This window comes from Oryx dammah, unplaced genomic scaffold, assembly GCF_014754425.2.
Source record: "Oryx dammah isolate SB20612 unplaced genomic scaffold, SCBI_Odam_1.1 HiC_scaffold_21, whole genome shotgun sequence".
Lineage (NCBI taxonomy): Eukaryota > Metazoa > Chordata > Mammalia > Artiodactyla > Bovidae > Oryx > Oryx dammah.
In genome coordinates, this window is record NW_024070205.1 from 40,979,849 (window position 1) to 40,994,558 (window position 14,710).

Consider the following 14,710-nt stretch of genomic DNA (forward strand, 5'->3'; position numbering starts at 1 on the left):
TTGTTTCACTGCAGAAATACAATGTGTTTAAGTACAGAGTACTGCCTCTGACCCCACAGCAATACTGAATAATATATGATATATACAATATTTTTCTAAAATCCAGAAAGTTCTGACCTTCAAGACACATCTGGCCCCAGAGGTTTTGGATATGTGATCTGTATTCTATTATAACATTCACCCCAATTCTATTATCTTGAGTTATAAAACTTTCATAATGCATGGGCTTTGAAGTACTCAGTGAAAGTAAAGGCACAGAAACACAATTAGCATGATTTTAGCATTTGGAAGCAATATGTTCAGGGTTTCCTTTCAAATCTGATTTAAAATGTGCATTTATGCCACTATCCTAATGCTTTTCCAATCAGCATAAACTTCTATGAGCTAGCTTCTGACCATGAACAAAATTTTATAGATAAAACCATTATACCACACCTAGACTTATGGCACCCCACTCCAGCACTCTCGCCTGGAAAATCCCATGGTCAGAGGAGCCTGGGAGGCTGTAGTCTACCGGGTCGCAGAGAGTCGGACACGACTGAGCGACTTCACTTTCACTTTTCACTTTCCTGCATTGGAGAAGGAAATGGCAACCCACTCCAGTGTTCTTGCCTGGAGAATCCCAGGGACGGGGGAGCCTGGTGGGCTGCCATCTATGGGGTCGCACAGAGTCGGACATGACTGAAGTGACTTAGCAGCAGCAGCAGCAGACTTAATCTGGGCACTGTAATCTACAAAATAATTGCTATAGCTTCTAATTTTCCAAATGTTTCATTCTTCTCATTTTATAACTCATAATTTTCTTATACTTCATATTCTTTTTCTCCCCAAAGTTGGAAGAAACAACACCTAGTTGCCTGGAGCAAAGTTTCTACTCTTTATAGGGCACATATCTAGTAAGCTGCAAACCTCATTATGGAGGTTATTTTTGATTCTCACAATCACCTGGCAGAGAAATTTTCTATTCTTCCCATCACACAATTGAGCGAACTCAGGTTCAATTTGTCCAAGGCCAAAGGGCTCCTAAGTGACAGAGAAGAATTTGAACCAAGGAATACCTAGCTACAAAGTTTGTTTCTTCCAAAACATCATGAAGAAAATAATTTACCCATCCTCCAATCTCATTCTCAAATTATGCATAGCTGGAAGAAAGACTTCAGGGCTGCCTCACCCATGCTATAAATGAGTATAATTGCTTCTTTCTTCTAATGCCTATGCTAGTAATTTGACAGTATTTTATAATTTCATTAAGTGAAGATATAGCATCTGGTTTTAAAACTTTAAGTCATATAAAATGTCAATCAATGTAATTTTGCTTTTTGTTTTATTATTTTTAAAAGAATATAAATAATTGATATTGGGTAGGGTTATCAACAGGTGTATCAAAATCAAATGTTTAATATTCACCCACCTTTTAGAAGTGTCATCTATATTTATTGGAAATATCATACAAGGGGAAGAGAAAGGCTTATATCTCATAACAACATAGCATAAAAGGACAGACATGAAGGTCATTAATGATTTTAATTATTTTAAGGCCCATTAAAATTAGAGAAATATCAAAGCACCCACAGTGTTAAATGTTTATTATTGTAGCATTTTAGAATTCACTAGTTCATACCTTTCAATCACAGCAAGTTATTAGCAGTGAAGGGATGAACCCTCTTAAGAGGATTTTTATTTCAATGATAGGGTGTTATGGACAAGACAATCTAAGTTTAAAAAAATTAGTAGCAAGCGCTAGTTGAGTTAATCAGTTAAAGACAAACTGTGCCCTTGGGAAGCTAAATGAAAAAGCAACAGTAAAGCTTACAGAACTTAGCTCGTACAATTTGCCTTGAAGGCGGAAGATTGGTTCCCTGAAATAGCAAAGAATTATATGCTTTAGTTCAGAAAAAAAAGTTTTTAAAATAAAGTCTATTATTACCTCTTCTCCTTTCAAAACAATGGAAAAAATTCTAGAGCAGAGGTTTCAATTTGTTCAATAATTGTACCTCTGAATTAAAAAAAAACTATAAAATCATCATTGTTTTGACTTGAAAAGAAATAACAATGCAAATATTCATTATCACATAAAACATAAAAGAAACAAACTGTCAGAGTTAATGCAGTCTCTGCAGAGCGCTATTAGTTGGAGACAGCTGGTCAGCCCAACAGGAAAACTCAAAAGATCAGATCTTCTTAGGAATTAACATCTTCATTAAGCAACGTGATTTGGCGTGGCAGAGATTAAATCTTATATCCAACAGCTGCCTTCTTTATGAGCTGTCCCTTCACTGTTACCAAGCTGTGCAAATGTGTGAACTAGTCAGCAGCACCAGAAAGCTCATGCAACTACTCACCATATTTTAACCTTGAACTGACTCACAAGTTTGATGTTAAATCAAATTTAGGGGTAATATAAGCAAGCAAAGTAGGACACAAGGAGTCAAATTTGAAAAGCAGAGCAAATAGCAGGAAAGTTATTTTAAATAAACCAATAGGGTTAACTGCATAAAAGAGCCAAAACAAACAAACAAAAATGCAATTCACTCCAAAAACTTTAAAAACAAAACAAAAAGCTGCATTTCCAGCAAAATTTGCACGATTAATTTGCGTTAAAAAAGTCAATCAAGCAATTTAGTTCAAATTCTTTGGGGCATGCATGCACTGATTCTTTTAAACAATTCCTACCTGATTTCCAATTGTGTTTTTCTTGTGAACCTGACTGCTTCTCTGCTGAGCACTGAGAAAAGCAAAGGAGAGTAGCACTGAAGAAACTCATAAGATTTTTTTCTGAGCAAGTAACAGATACTAAAATACAGGCATTAAATATATATCAACTGAGGCAGAGCTAATATAAAAAATCCAGGTCAGTTTAATTCTGGAAGCAAAACCAACTCAGTGGAACTTCTAGAACCAACCAGTTAATCACAAAACAAACACATAAAAAAATAATACACCACAGGAAGAAAGGTTGTATTGCTATGTCAATAACAGTATTTGTGATGTCCCACAGGCATACAAGATTGTTGCACTAAAAATTGATAGTTAGCACTTTTTGAGTATATGTCATGTTCTAAGCACTTTACAGGTATTAGTGATTTTATTTAAATTTTAACCTTGTGAGGTAGTTACCAATAGTTACAGATGGAGAGGTTGAGTCACAGGGAAGCTACGTGTCTTTCCCAAAGTTACTCAGCTAACAAGTGCTAGTACAGCTTGGACCCATCTTGCCAATACTAGACTCATATGTTTTCAACATTTCCAACTGGATGTCTAATGGGCATCTCAAACTTAATCCACCAAAACTGAACTCGTGATATCCTCCTTTCTATCCACACTCTTCCCCTTCTTAATTAGTGGCAGTTTCACATTTCCAAGTGCTTAAGCCAAATCCTTGGTTCCTCTATTACTTCCACATCAAATCATCAAAAAATGTTACTGATTCTACTTCTCAAAATGTATTTAAAACTCAACATCTTTTTACCACTTCCATTGTTACCACCTTGGTCTAAGCCACCATTATCTCTCACTTGCACCATTACAATCACTTACTCTTTGGTCTCTGCTTACACATGTGTCCCCATAATGTCTAGTCTCAACACAGAAGCCAGAGTGATACTTTTAAAAGGGGGGGGTTCATGTCATTCTTCTCCTCAAAACCCTCTACTGCTCTGCAACACAATTACACTCAGGGTAAAAGTCAAAACTCTTAAAATGGTCTGCAAAGTCCCTGAACCCCTCTCACCTCTTTGACTCATCTCCTCCTGTTTTCCACTTTTTTCATTAAAGAGGTCCAGACATACTGATCTCTCTTTTTTTTTTTAACCCCACCAGGCACACTCCCACCTCAAAGACTTTACACTAGCTCCTCCACCAGCCTCAAAAATACACTCCCACCATATACCTGCATAGCTCCCAACACCATCTCCTTCAAGTCTTCATTCAAATTTACCTTTTCTGTGAGACCTATCATGATGGAGTCTCATTCTCATTATGCTATTTTATTTTTCTCTATGGCATTTTTCACCTTAAAGCACACTATAGAGTTTCCACTGATTTGTGTGTGTGTGTTTATTAGTTGCCTCCCTCCATTAGAATGAAAGCTCCTTGAGAGCAGGTGGTTTTGCCTGTTTCATTCACTGCAATAACCCCAGTGCCTAGAAACTACCTGGTGCATAGCTGGCTTCAACAAATATCTGTTGAATGAGAAATCCAATGAGGCTGGTATTATGACATAAGCACAGAGGAGATGAGATTCCAGATACAACCCCAACATTTAACTCCAGAGTTCTCATGATTAGGCACTATGTTACTCTATTTCTCAAAAGAATAAAGGCTTTCTTTCAATGAGTCCATAAGTAAACACATATCAATATAAGACAATACAACTCATTTTGGTTATTTTGAGAAGACTAGCAATATTGAGCCCTCGGGCTAGTTGTTTAGCTGTTTATAAAAGCTGTTTCAGAGGTCAATGAAATAATCTAAAACAGAGGAAAGGTAGGTTTAGATCATCAGTCAACTGTTTAAAGTAGTGGGATATTATAGTTCAGTAACACATCAGAAATCAACACCACACTTAGAACAGTTGCTCAAAATGGCAATCTTTTATAATCTCCCATGATGTATTTAAGCTGTTTCCCTTTATACTCATAAAAAACTGTATACTACATATCCTGAGGGAGGGGAAGAGGTAGATACTGAAAGGCCACACTATATTTGATTACTAAAGATATTTTGTGTGCATCTTTCTTTTTCACTTTGCTTTTTCACTGTTCAGAGTTTAGCTTTTCTCCTTCAGTTCTTATTTTTCTAGTTTTTAGTTAAATGTGTAATTTCCTTAATCACTATAAGATTCACCTCTCTCTAACCTTCTCTTCATAATCCACATCTATATTACTCAGGTATTTGTGGTGAGGTTGTGAACGAGGTGAACGTTGGGTCTGTGGCCCACAATGACTTCTGACTGTCCACCGTACCCTGAGGCACAGAGTGTATCTAAACTACTACTCTTCCTGGGGCTTCAGACCCTATGCTTTCTTTCTCCAGGATCCTCCAAGCTTTCCTTTCTCTTCTGGGGAGAAATGGGAAAACTACTACTACAACGTGACCATGCCCTCTTCATGGATATGGCCATCTCTCCCAAGCATCTACTTGTGTTTTGGAGTTCTTTTAAGGGGAACTATTTTAAAATAAATCACTGACTGGTAGTGGTAACTTCAAACTATGGCAGACTTACAGGTGTTTACTTTGGAGTAGGTGAACTATTGGGGACCCTCAACTTATCTATGGGTCTCCTTAAAATCATATAAAAGAAGCTGAATATAAAGCAAAAAATAGATTGTGGATGACTCCTTGTGCTAACTTAGGCAAACAGTATGACCTAAATGGACCTTAGTTTCTTGGCTATAAAGAGAGAGAGAGAGAGAGAGAGAGAGAGAGAGAGAGAGAGAGAGAGAGAGAGTGTGTGTGTGTGTGTGTGTGTGTGTGTGTGTGTGTTAAGAGACAGAAACAAGGAGTGAGGTGAGGGATTGTACTAGGCACTTCTTAAGTGCCTTTTAGATCCAACATTCCTTGAGATGCAAAGTCACTCTCAGATGCTTATGAAATCTTTCAGAAGAGACGTTCTGCTGACAAAGAATATTCAGCTACTAAATAATGCATGTATAGGATCTATCACTTGTAACAATATTCAGGGGGAAAAGACATTTAAAAGCTACTCTCAGATATTAGGGTTAGAACAAATACTAAATTACCTTACTTTTCACCTAAAAAAAATAATCTTTTTTGCAGCAACTGGTCCCATGAATCCAAAGATACTGCCATTAATGATGTATTTAGGTACTTAAGGTTACTCCATTAGGTAACATAATAATAAAAAGCTGCCTAGTTAGAAAATATACTTTATCATAATCCTTAGGACTGCAATGATAGCTGAACTGAAAGCATCTCAAAATACTTATTTAAAAAAAGTGTTCACAGAAAACCATGTAAGGACTTGGAAGTTCATTTAAGTCTTTGGATATATCCTTGGTGATAGGTCTTTAACTGGTTATCTCTGCAATATTGTACAACACACCTACATATAATGTTTTAATTTGACATAAGTAAAAAACTTTAGGGTATCAATTATCTGAAAGGCACTCTGTGGAACATATAAACATAAATAAGGTATGGTCCTTGTAATGAGAGCCTACAATTTATCTAGTGTGGGTAGTGATATATATACACAAAACACAAATAACAAAGGGATAAGCTCTGAAAGAATAAATATGTGAAGCTGTAACAGAAAGCCAATAAAAGTGCCTCTGTTTCAAACATGGGATATAATTACCACCATATCTTATTATCTGTGTATATATTTGTTATTAATCATATAAATTCCTACTACACACAAGTCACTGTGGAAGCCTTCACCAGAACATTAAAACACATGAGAGCAAATTAATGTTGAGACATAATGGTTTTGAAAGTATACAACAAGATGTTTAAATTGTATAAAAATAAGAGCAAACGGAAAAAACATGCAAAGAAAACTAATCCACTTTTACCTCAGCTCAAAAACTTTTTTGCATTATTTGTTTCTATCCATGTCCATGTGCATACGCAATAACAGACTATAATAATGTAAGAATGTGCCAAAGGGTATATGTGACCATTTATCAAATAAATTGCACACAGTCATTTCTCTGACTGCTCAGAGACAAAAAAGATCCTTTTTGGTCTGATCTGATTTGAGATTTTCATAGAAAACTTGAAGTAAAGTTTTAATAGAGGAAGAAAATCAACTGCATTCTAAGAGAATGCAGTAGCATATGCAAAGCTAGTAGGTAGAAAGACGGGCATGTAGGGAAGCTGTACAAAGAAAAATTATTATGGCAAAAATTATAGGACCATAGACTTGGGTTTGTAAATGACCTTAAAAGCCACCTAGTACAATAACTCTATGTTAGGGCCAATTATGGAGAATTTGGTCATTACACTGAAGGCAGCAGAAAGTATTTAAAATTTCTGAGCCAGAAAGTGGCATGATCAAAGAAGTGTTTTATTAAATAATACTTCCCTGAAATAGGCAGTATCGACTCTGAGCCAGGGAAGACAGGAAGCAGCCAGCCGTAACCCCTCCCTATGACTGTTGGAATCCTGCCCAGTCTTCAGAATCAAAGCCAGTACCATTTCTAGATGATGCATTCTCAGAACCTCCAGTTATCTCTCCTTCCCACGAGCTCCACAAGCTCTGGGTCTGTGCCTGTATCCTATAAACAGGACTGTGTTATCGGCAGGTCTCTAATTCCCCTCAGCAAGGTCTGCTCTCCGATGGCCAATGGTGTGTTGCATTAATTAGTATCTCACCTCTCTCACCACTTGCATGGTTTACAGTAATTTCTTAAAAAATTTTTGTGGAAAATATTTTGATACCAAGGTTATTGGACAACAAGGAGATCAAAGCAGCAATTCCTAAAGGAAACCTACCCTAAATATTCACTGGAAGGACTGACATTGAAGCTGAAGCTCCAATTCTTTGGCCACCTGATGCAAAGAACCAACTCATTGGAAAATACCCTGATGCCAGGAAGATTGAAGGCAGGAGGAGAAAGAGATGGCAGAGGATGAGATGGTTGGATGGCATCACCAACTCAATGGACTCAATGAGTCTGAGCGAACTCCAGGAGATTGTGAAGGACAGGGAAGCCTGGCATGCTGCAGTCCACAGAGATGCAGAGTCGGACATGACTGAGTGACTGAACAACAACCAGAGTTATTTACACCTAGATTCTTAATGTTTCTCTGCAATAGGAGATTTAAACAATTTGAAGATGTGTGCCATAGACATGTGCTGCAGCAAGAGTATGGTACATTTAGGAATCCAAAAGCAGCCAGCCTGGCTAGAGCACAGAGTTAGGGGGTGGGATAGAGAGGAATAGTAACAATAGAATAGACTGAATAGATAAGCAAAAAAAAAAAAAAAGACATTTTCTGTAGGGCCTTGGAAATCACACTAACAAGTTTAGACTTTATTCTGAAAGTAACAGGAATCCCAGAAGGATTAAGAAAGAACATGACAAAGGGCAAAAAGACTGTTGTAATAACCCAACCAAAACAAGATTAACTTTAGTAGTAGCAATAGTGATGGGAAGAAATGGACAAATTCAAAAAATATTATAGGGTAGAATAATATGGATCTGGTTAACACAGAAGGAAATAAGGATGAGGGGAACAAAGAGTAAAAAAGACACTCAGGTTTCTGATTGAGCAACTGGGAGTTACCACCCACAGAGAGTGGGAACAATGGAGGAAGAGTAAATTATATCAAATGATGAGTTTAATTTGGGAATACTAAGTTGAGGCTTCCATAGGACATACAAGTAGAGATGTAGTGAAATATGGTAACAGTCCAAAAAAAGTTCTGGAATGGAGATCTAGATTTAGAGGAATCAGATAAAGCTGGTAACTGAAACCACTGCAATGGGTAACATGGACAGGGACAGGGCAATGAGTGAGAAAGGGGTCTACAGGAGAATACTGATAAGAGCAGTTCTTAACCCATGATCAGAGGATAAAGAGTTCCAAAACAAAAATGAGAAGGAATGGCTAGAGCATAAAGAGGAAAGTCAGGGGACAATGGAGGGCTATTGAAGCAAGAAGATTTTAAACAGTTGCTGAGAGTCCCAGGAATGCAACCTATCACAGGTAGGCTTGGCTCCATCCAATCAGATAGAAGCCAAAGGAAGAAGAAAACTACATGATATTGACTGTCCTTGAGGGATCTTAGTGAAGTCTCAGGCTAATTATTATGCAGGAAAACCCTACAGAAATTGGGGGCCTATAAAAGAAAGATAACTTACCTCATAAGACTCATTTTAAAGATGAAAAAGTTTAAACTAACAGATTTGAAAATGAAAGAGAAAAGTGCAAGTCTACTTATTTTTAAATAGTGCTTGAAACACTGGAATTTGTATCTTCCTTAAATAATGATATTAATAACATCCTTGAAGTTGCTCAGTCCTATATTTCTACCTGATAACAGTCCTAGTAAGTGACCAAGCATTAAATTCCTAAATTGGCAAAGGAATCAAAAGAAGGATCTTGCTATAATCTAATACCTTATTTTTAACTCCATAGGAGAAAGAACACTCTCATATAAGAGTAGGAACTAGAGACATCATAATAATGGAGTAAGATTATCTATTAGGGACACAGAAAAAAATATAAAGGGCAAGATCACAATTGTTCTGGAATTTGGTGCCAAGGTTCACATATACTTCCTTCTATAAAATGGTAACAGAGGCATTCCAGGGGATCAGGAAAGAGATATAATGAATGTTACCACCCATAGAATTTTCATGGTGCTCACATAACAAGAACTGAAATCTGCACACTATCATTTCAACTATGAGAAAACAGGTGGAGAGACCTACTCAGCAGATTGAAAAACAGACCTCAGTCTGCTGCTTGTGGCATAGAAATATTATTCTAACGGTCTGTATCTGGAGCCCATTTTTCTTAAACCACTGGACTGCATAAATCTTAGTAACTCAGAAGGCAAACTGTGCCCATGAAAATGGAGAAGAGCAGAAGAATTTGAAAGTTCACTCCCCAAGGCATTCAGCTAACAAGTTTGCTTTCTATTCAGACAACAGGATTACTGAGAAAGAGAGGAAGTGAATAAAGGAATAATTAGAATAGCTCATTCTCTTAAATAACAGAAACTAATTGTGTTGTATTAAAAAATAGAATGTAGGGTTGTTGTTTTTTTTCCAACTGGGAAGAATGACAGATTAAAATCCTTAAGTCATGAGGAAAATTAATATTTCCTTCTGGAATACTAAACTTTTAGGTTCAGAAACTATATTACAACTGAAAAATCAAGCCTTCAGAAATCAGGAAATTCCAAAGTATGTCTACAGCAGTGCTTACTTGGACACGTTACACATGGTACATATTTTATGGTCCATGTTTAACAAATAGCTGGGAGATGAAAAAAAACGTTCCATACATTCAACATGGCAGAATAAACGCTATAGCAGAAAGAACTGAAATGTCCTGGACACTACTCTGAGACTTAATTTTCCGTTAATCCAGTTTTAGCAATTTGCATTCCTTTTTTTGGGGAGGTAATTTTTAGAACAAAAAGTCATTCCAGTTGGAAAAAAAACTGTATGTGTAAAATACTCTGGACATCACCATCCTATAAATCTTGAGGGGTGGTCCTCCTCTTTTGGCAAATCTCTAAAAATCTCATGAAATTAATGTTTATTTTCCTCAACTCCAGACGTTAATTTTCTATCTTCAGAACTTAAAAATACTTACATTATTGTCTTCAAATATGGCTTGACTTTTCTTCCTTCATGGAAACAGCATTCCTGCCAACTCTAAAATTTATAGCTACAACCATATTTTTTTAATTTTTAAAAGCACACACACACAAAATACCACAACCCCTCAAAGTGATTTTGAAATGAACATTTCTTCATCATCATAATTATCCCATGTCACACTGAAATGTACTCCAACTTGGCATTCAAAAGGAAAGAACATTTACCTCTGAGTCCCAGTGCAAAATATTACATTTGGAGATAACATCAGCAACTAAAAAATCTTTGAGTGGCAATCATAATCCAATCATTAAAATGTCATGATGAAGTAAAATTGTGCATCTTGTAAAACAAAATTCCCCCGTGTGCATATATATGTGTATAAATGTGTATGTATGGCACTTTCCCAATTTTAGAGACTACACCACAGTTTTCAAAAGTATTTTCATATAATTTCTGACAATCCTGAAAGGTATATAACACAGGGATTTTTTTTTTATTATTCCATTTGATAGAGCAATAAACTGAGATACAGAGAGGCTAAGTGACTTGCCAAAACCCAAACCTCCTCAGCAGCAAATCCTGGAAAAAGAATTCAGAACACTGACTTCCAGACTAGCCCTTCAAATGGAAGTTTAGGTGTTCAGTTTAAATTAGATGAAAAATGTGCAAAGTTGCTGGGTTTCTAAAGCAGTTTGAACAATGCTTCGTTTCAGTACCCCACTATCATAAACGTTCATAATCTATCTCATTGCTGGAAAAATGGGGCTGTTAACTGGATTAGAGAAAGACTGCATCAAAAGTCTGTGCTTGAAGTATTTTCATTTGCAAAATTACATACCTTTGAAAAGTGAAGTCGCTAAGTCATGTCCGACTCTTTGCGACCCCATGGACTGTAGCCTACCAGGCTCCTCCGTCCGTGGGATTCTCCAGGCAAGGGTACTGGAGTGGGCTGCCATTTCCTTCTCCAGGAGATCTTCCCAACCCAGGGATTGAACCCGGGTCTCCTGCATTGCAGGCAGACGCTTTACCATCTGAGCCACCAGGGAAGACTCACCTTTGAAAACCTAACCAATATAATAATTTAGTTCAACAGTTTCTGAGGTAGAAAATATTAAAATTTACTGGAGAATATAAACTCTGAACATTTATCTTTAAAAATAAGTTCTAGAGGGGAAAACACTTCAAGGGGAACATAGGGGTGAAATTTAAATTGTGCTGGTTACAAAAATGTGTTCAAAATTTGAATCTTTCCAAACTGGTTATGATTTTTTCTATCTTTCGTCCTTGAGTTGGGATAACCACAACAGAACAGCACTGCGATATCCTTTTCACTTTTAAGTTATGGTGTCGAGTTTATATCTACATCTGCTACATTTTTATAAAAATCCAACTGGCATTTGTAACCAATAAAAAATCAACATGAAAGGCAGCATTCCTGTTATTTTGAATGACTCAAGGATTTCTTTTTCTTTGAAATTCCTCAAAGAAGCAAGTGAGAATGTGTCAGTTTAAATTTTTACATGCATTTCTCTGTATTTTTCAATTATTAAGCAACCTCTAAAAGACAATTTTTTTTTTCTTTTGCTCTTATTCCCCACCACCACTGAAGCAATTAGAGTAGAGCCTGGGCACAGGCCACAAGGAGTTCACTGACTACACAGAAAATCATGTAGAAATTCTTGGGTCTCCCTTCCGGGCCTAGGGACAGGAAGGCACATCAGAGTCTAGGTTTCTTTCCACTGGTCATTTTGCAGAAGGAAATGAGCAATTCAGACAGTGAGAGCTAGGAGGGCTAGAAAACAAGGGAGCAGAATAAATACCTATTTAGAAGCTGGAGTGGGCAGTGTGGCTAAAAAGACAGTTGTCCAAAGGAACACATTAATCACTTGTTCTAACAACTTTACACTAAGTCACAGACAGAAAACAGTTTTTAAAAACTTGCTGGATGGCATCACCGACTCGATGGACATGAGTTTGAGTAAACTCTGGGAGTTGGTGATGGACAGGGAGGCCTGGCGTGCTGCAATTCATGGGGTCGCAAAGAGTCGGACACGACTGAGCGATTTAACTGAACTGAATTGAATTGAATGTACCAAAAACAAAAATTAGTGTACCAGACACTAGTAATAACTACACTACTGGTTAGGCCAAGTCTACAATGAGACAATTTTCTGTTGAATAATTGTGCCCTTCCTTTCTAAAACATGTCTATAAATTCCTTAGGCCATTGTTCAGTTTAGATCACATGACCTAAATATCTGTTTCCTCAAACTCAAAATGTAAAACTAGGTCAGTCTAGCTTTACATTTTCTTGTGTTTTATTTTTTCATTTGTCCCTATTCTTGAATACATAGTACAAGTAACAGTAGGTAGGTCTCTTTGTTTTTTATATAAATTATATTTTATATACTTAAAGTTGGAATCACTCACATGCCATTAGCATATTTTAGAGTTGGAATCAAAATTCTTTGAAAGCAATTAGAAAACTGATTCCACTGAAGTGCAGAAAAAAAATGGTAAATTTAGGGTCTTGAAAATGTCACACAATAAATAACCAACCTTGAATAATTAAGAAAAATGTTTACCTGACAATATCTGTGAATACAGCAATAGAATATTGGCATATAATGGAGTACATGTATAATAGAATGGCAATAAATAGACAAGCTTATATAAAGTTCTCTTACGGGGCTTCCCTGGTGGCTCAGATGGTAAAGCGTCTGCCTGCAATGCGGGAGACCCGGGTTCAATTCCTGGGTCAGGAAGATACCCTGGAGAAGGAAATGGCAATCCGCTCCAGCACTCTTGCCTGGAAAATCCCATGGATGGAGAGGCCTGATAGGCTACAGTCCATGGGGTCACAAAGAGTCGGACACGACTGAGCGACTTCACTTTCACTTCACTATATAAATATATAGACAAGAGAACGTTCATCCAAAAAGACTACATCTAAGTTCACAAAAGGCAGTTTTAAAAAATAAGCCTCAATATTCTGATTTGTGTGTGTGTGTGTGTATGTGCTATGTTGCTCAGTCATGTCCAACTCTTTGCGACCCCATGGACTGTAGCCTGCCAGGCTCCTCTGTCCACAGGATTTTCCTGGCAAGAATACTGGAGTAGATTGCCTCCTCCAGGGGATCTTCCCAACCCAGGAATCAAACCTGCATCTCCTGAGTCTCCTGCAATGGCAGGCAGATTTTTTTTTTTTTTTTTTTACCACTGAGCTACCTTGCAAGTCCCATATTCTGACTTAGGGATGTCCAAATAGCATGTATATTGTGAACCATGCTTGATATTTCAAATTTATGTGAGAAATTATTCCCAAACTGATTTTAAATGTGCATCTGTTACTGCTTATCTATGGGGGCTCAAGTACAAACTGCAATCATCATCCAAAAACAAGGAGTATCTGAGCTACATATGATTTCACATGCTACACAATAAAGAAGTCAGCTCCATTAGCCAGAGAACATGACCCCAAGGCCATGAGGCTCGGACCTCCTCAGTAGGTTAACTCAGAGTTAATCCTGACACAGAATGGACTCTCAAAAGATGATGAGGTTGTAGGAGAAATTCATAATGTATATTTGAGACAAACCAGCAGGAGAAACGCATATGACAATCAAGGATTTTCACGTACTTTGCAAAGCCAATGAAATCTTCATGGTTGGTGTTGATGTAGGAGACTTGGATGTCGATCAACAGCAGCACCTATAAGTCAAAGAAAATCACTTCAGTAAAAACCCATCTTAAATATTCTCAACACTAAATTCAGTAATTGTCTACAAATAATTTATCTTTATTCAATTTTAAAAGGATGTTTCAGTTAGAATGAAAAGTGGCACTAAATTTTTCATTACACTCTCATAATTTTTACTCTAAATTCAAAAACAAAAAATCTATGTGAAACATCTGAGTCACACTTGAAGACAACAGCATTATAGTTTACAGGCATGTACTCTTTGCCAGCTTAACACAGAACCTAGAATTATTCTATGCCCCTAAAATGTAGGCGTAACATTCAAAAGGACATATATATATATAAAGATACGTGGCAAAAAGCCCACAGGGAGCTGCTCAGAGCAGTCTGTTCCTGCAGACACTATACATTAGCCACAAAATAGCAACATCATCTCTTGTTTTTCCTCTCCTCTCCTAACTCTTTAAGCTCCCTCTAGGCGAGCAGGAAAAGTATCCCATCAACCAACTCAAAAAGGCAATATCCAAATAAATAGAAAGCCTCCTTATGATCAATAGGCTTCACTGAAGGTGACTTCTGACTGCATCAAAGCGCCATGATAACAGTTCACTGGCAAAGTCTATGTAATGCTCCCCAGTAGGTGCTTCATCAGGATAGCTTTTTCTGATCCTTGCCCAAGACCTAGTTGGATCATGCTATTTACTCT

The 14,710-nt window shown here is 37.1% G+C and overlaps 1 protein-coding gene and 1 non-coding gene across 10 annotated transcripts in view; both read right to left on the reverse strand.

Annotated features, from left to right (window-relative positions):
* The window catches only part of DNM3 (dynamin 3), a 641,139-nt gene that overhangs the window by 354,863 nt on the left and 271,566 nt on the right, over window positions 1-14,710 (reverse strand). For 6 of the 9 annotated variants that reach the window (XM_040263496.1, XM_040263493.1, XM_040263497.1 and 3 more), the window contains exons 12-14: window positions 13,945-14,015; window positions 2,674-2,725; window positions 1,830-1,859 (exon numbers count right to left, since the gene is read on the reverse strand). In XM_040263496.1, the coding sequence (XP_040119430.1) occupies window positions 1,830-1,859; window positions 2,674-2,725; window positions 13,945-14,015 (153 nt within the window). The remainder of the gene's footprint in view (window positions 1-1,829; window positions 1,860-2,673; window positions 2,726-13,944; window positions 14,016-14,710) is intronic. The other 3 variants (XM_040263495.1, XM_040263491.1, XM_040263498.1) reach the window with 1 other exon arrangement.
* TRNAC-GCA lies at window positions 11,279-11,350 on the reverse strand. Its single transcript has one exon. It is a non-coding gene; the product is annotated as a tRNA-Cys (tRNA).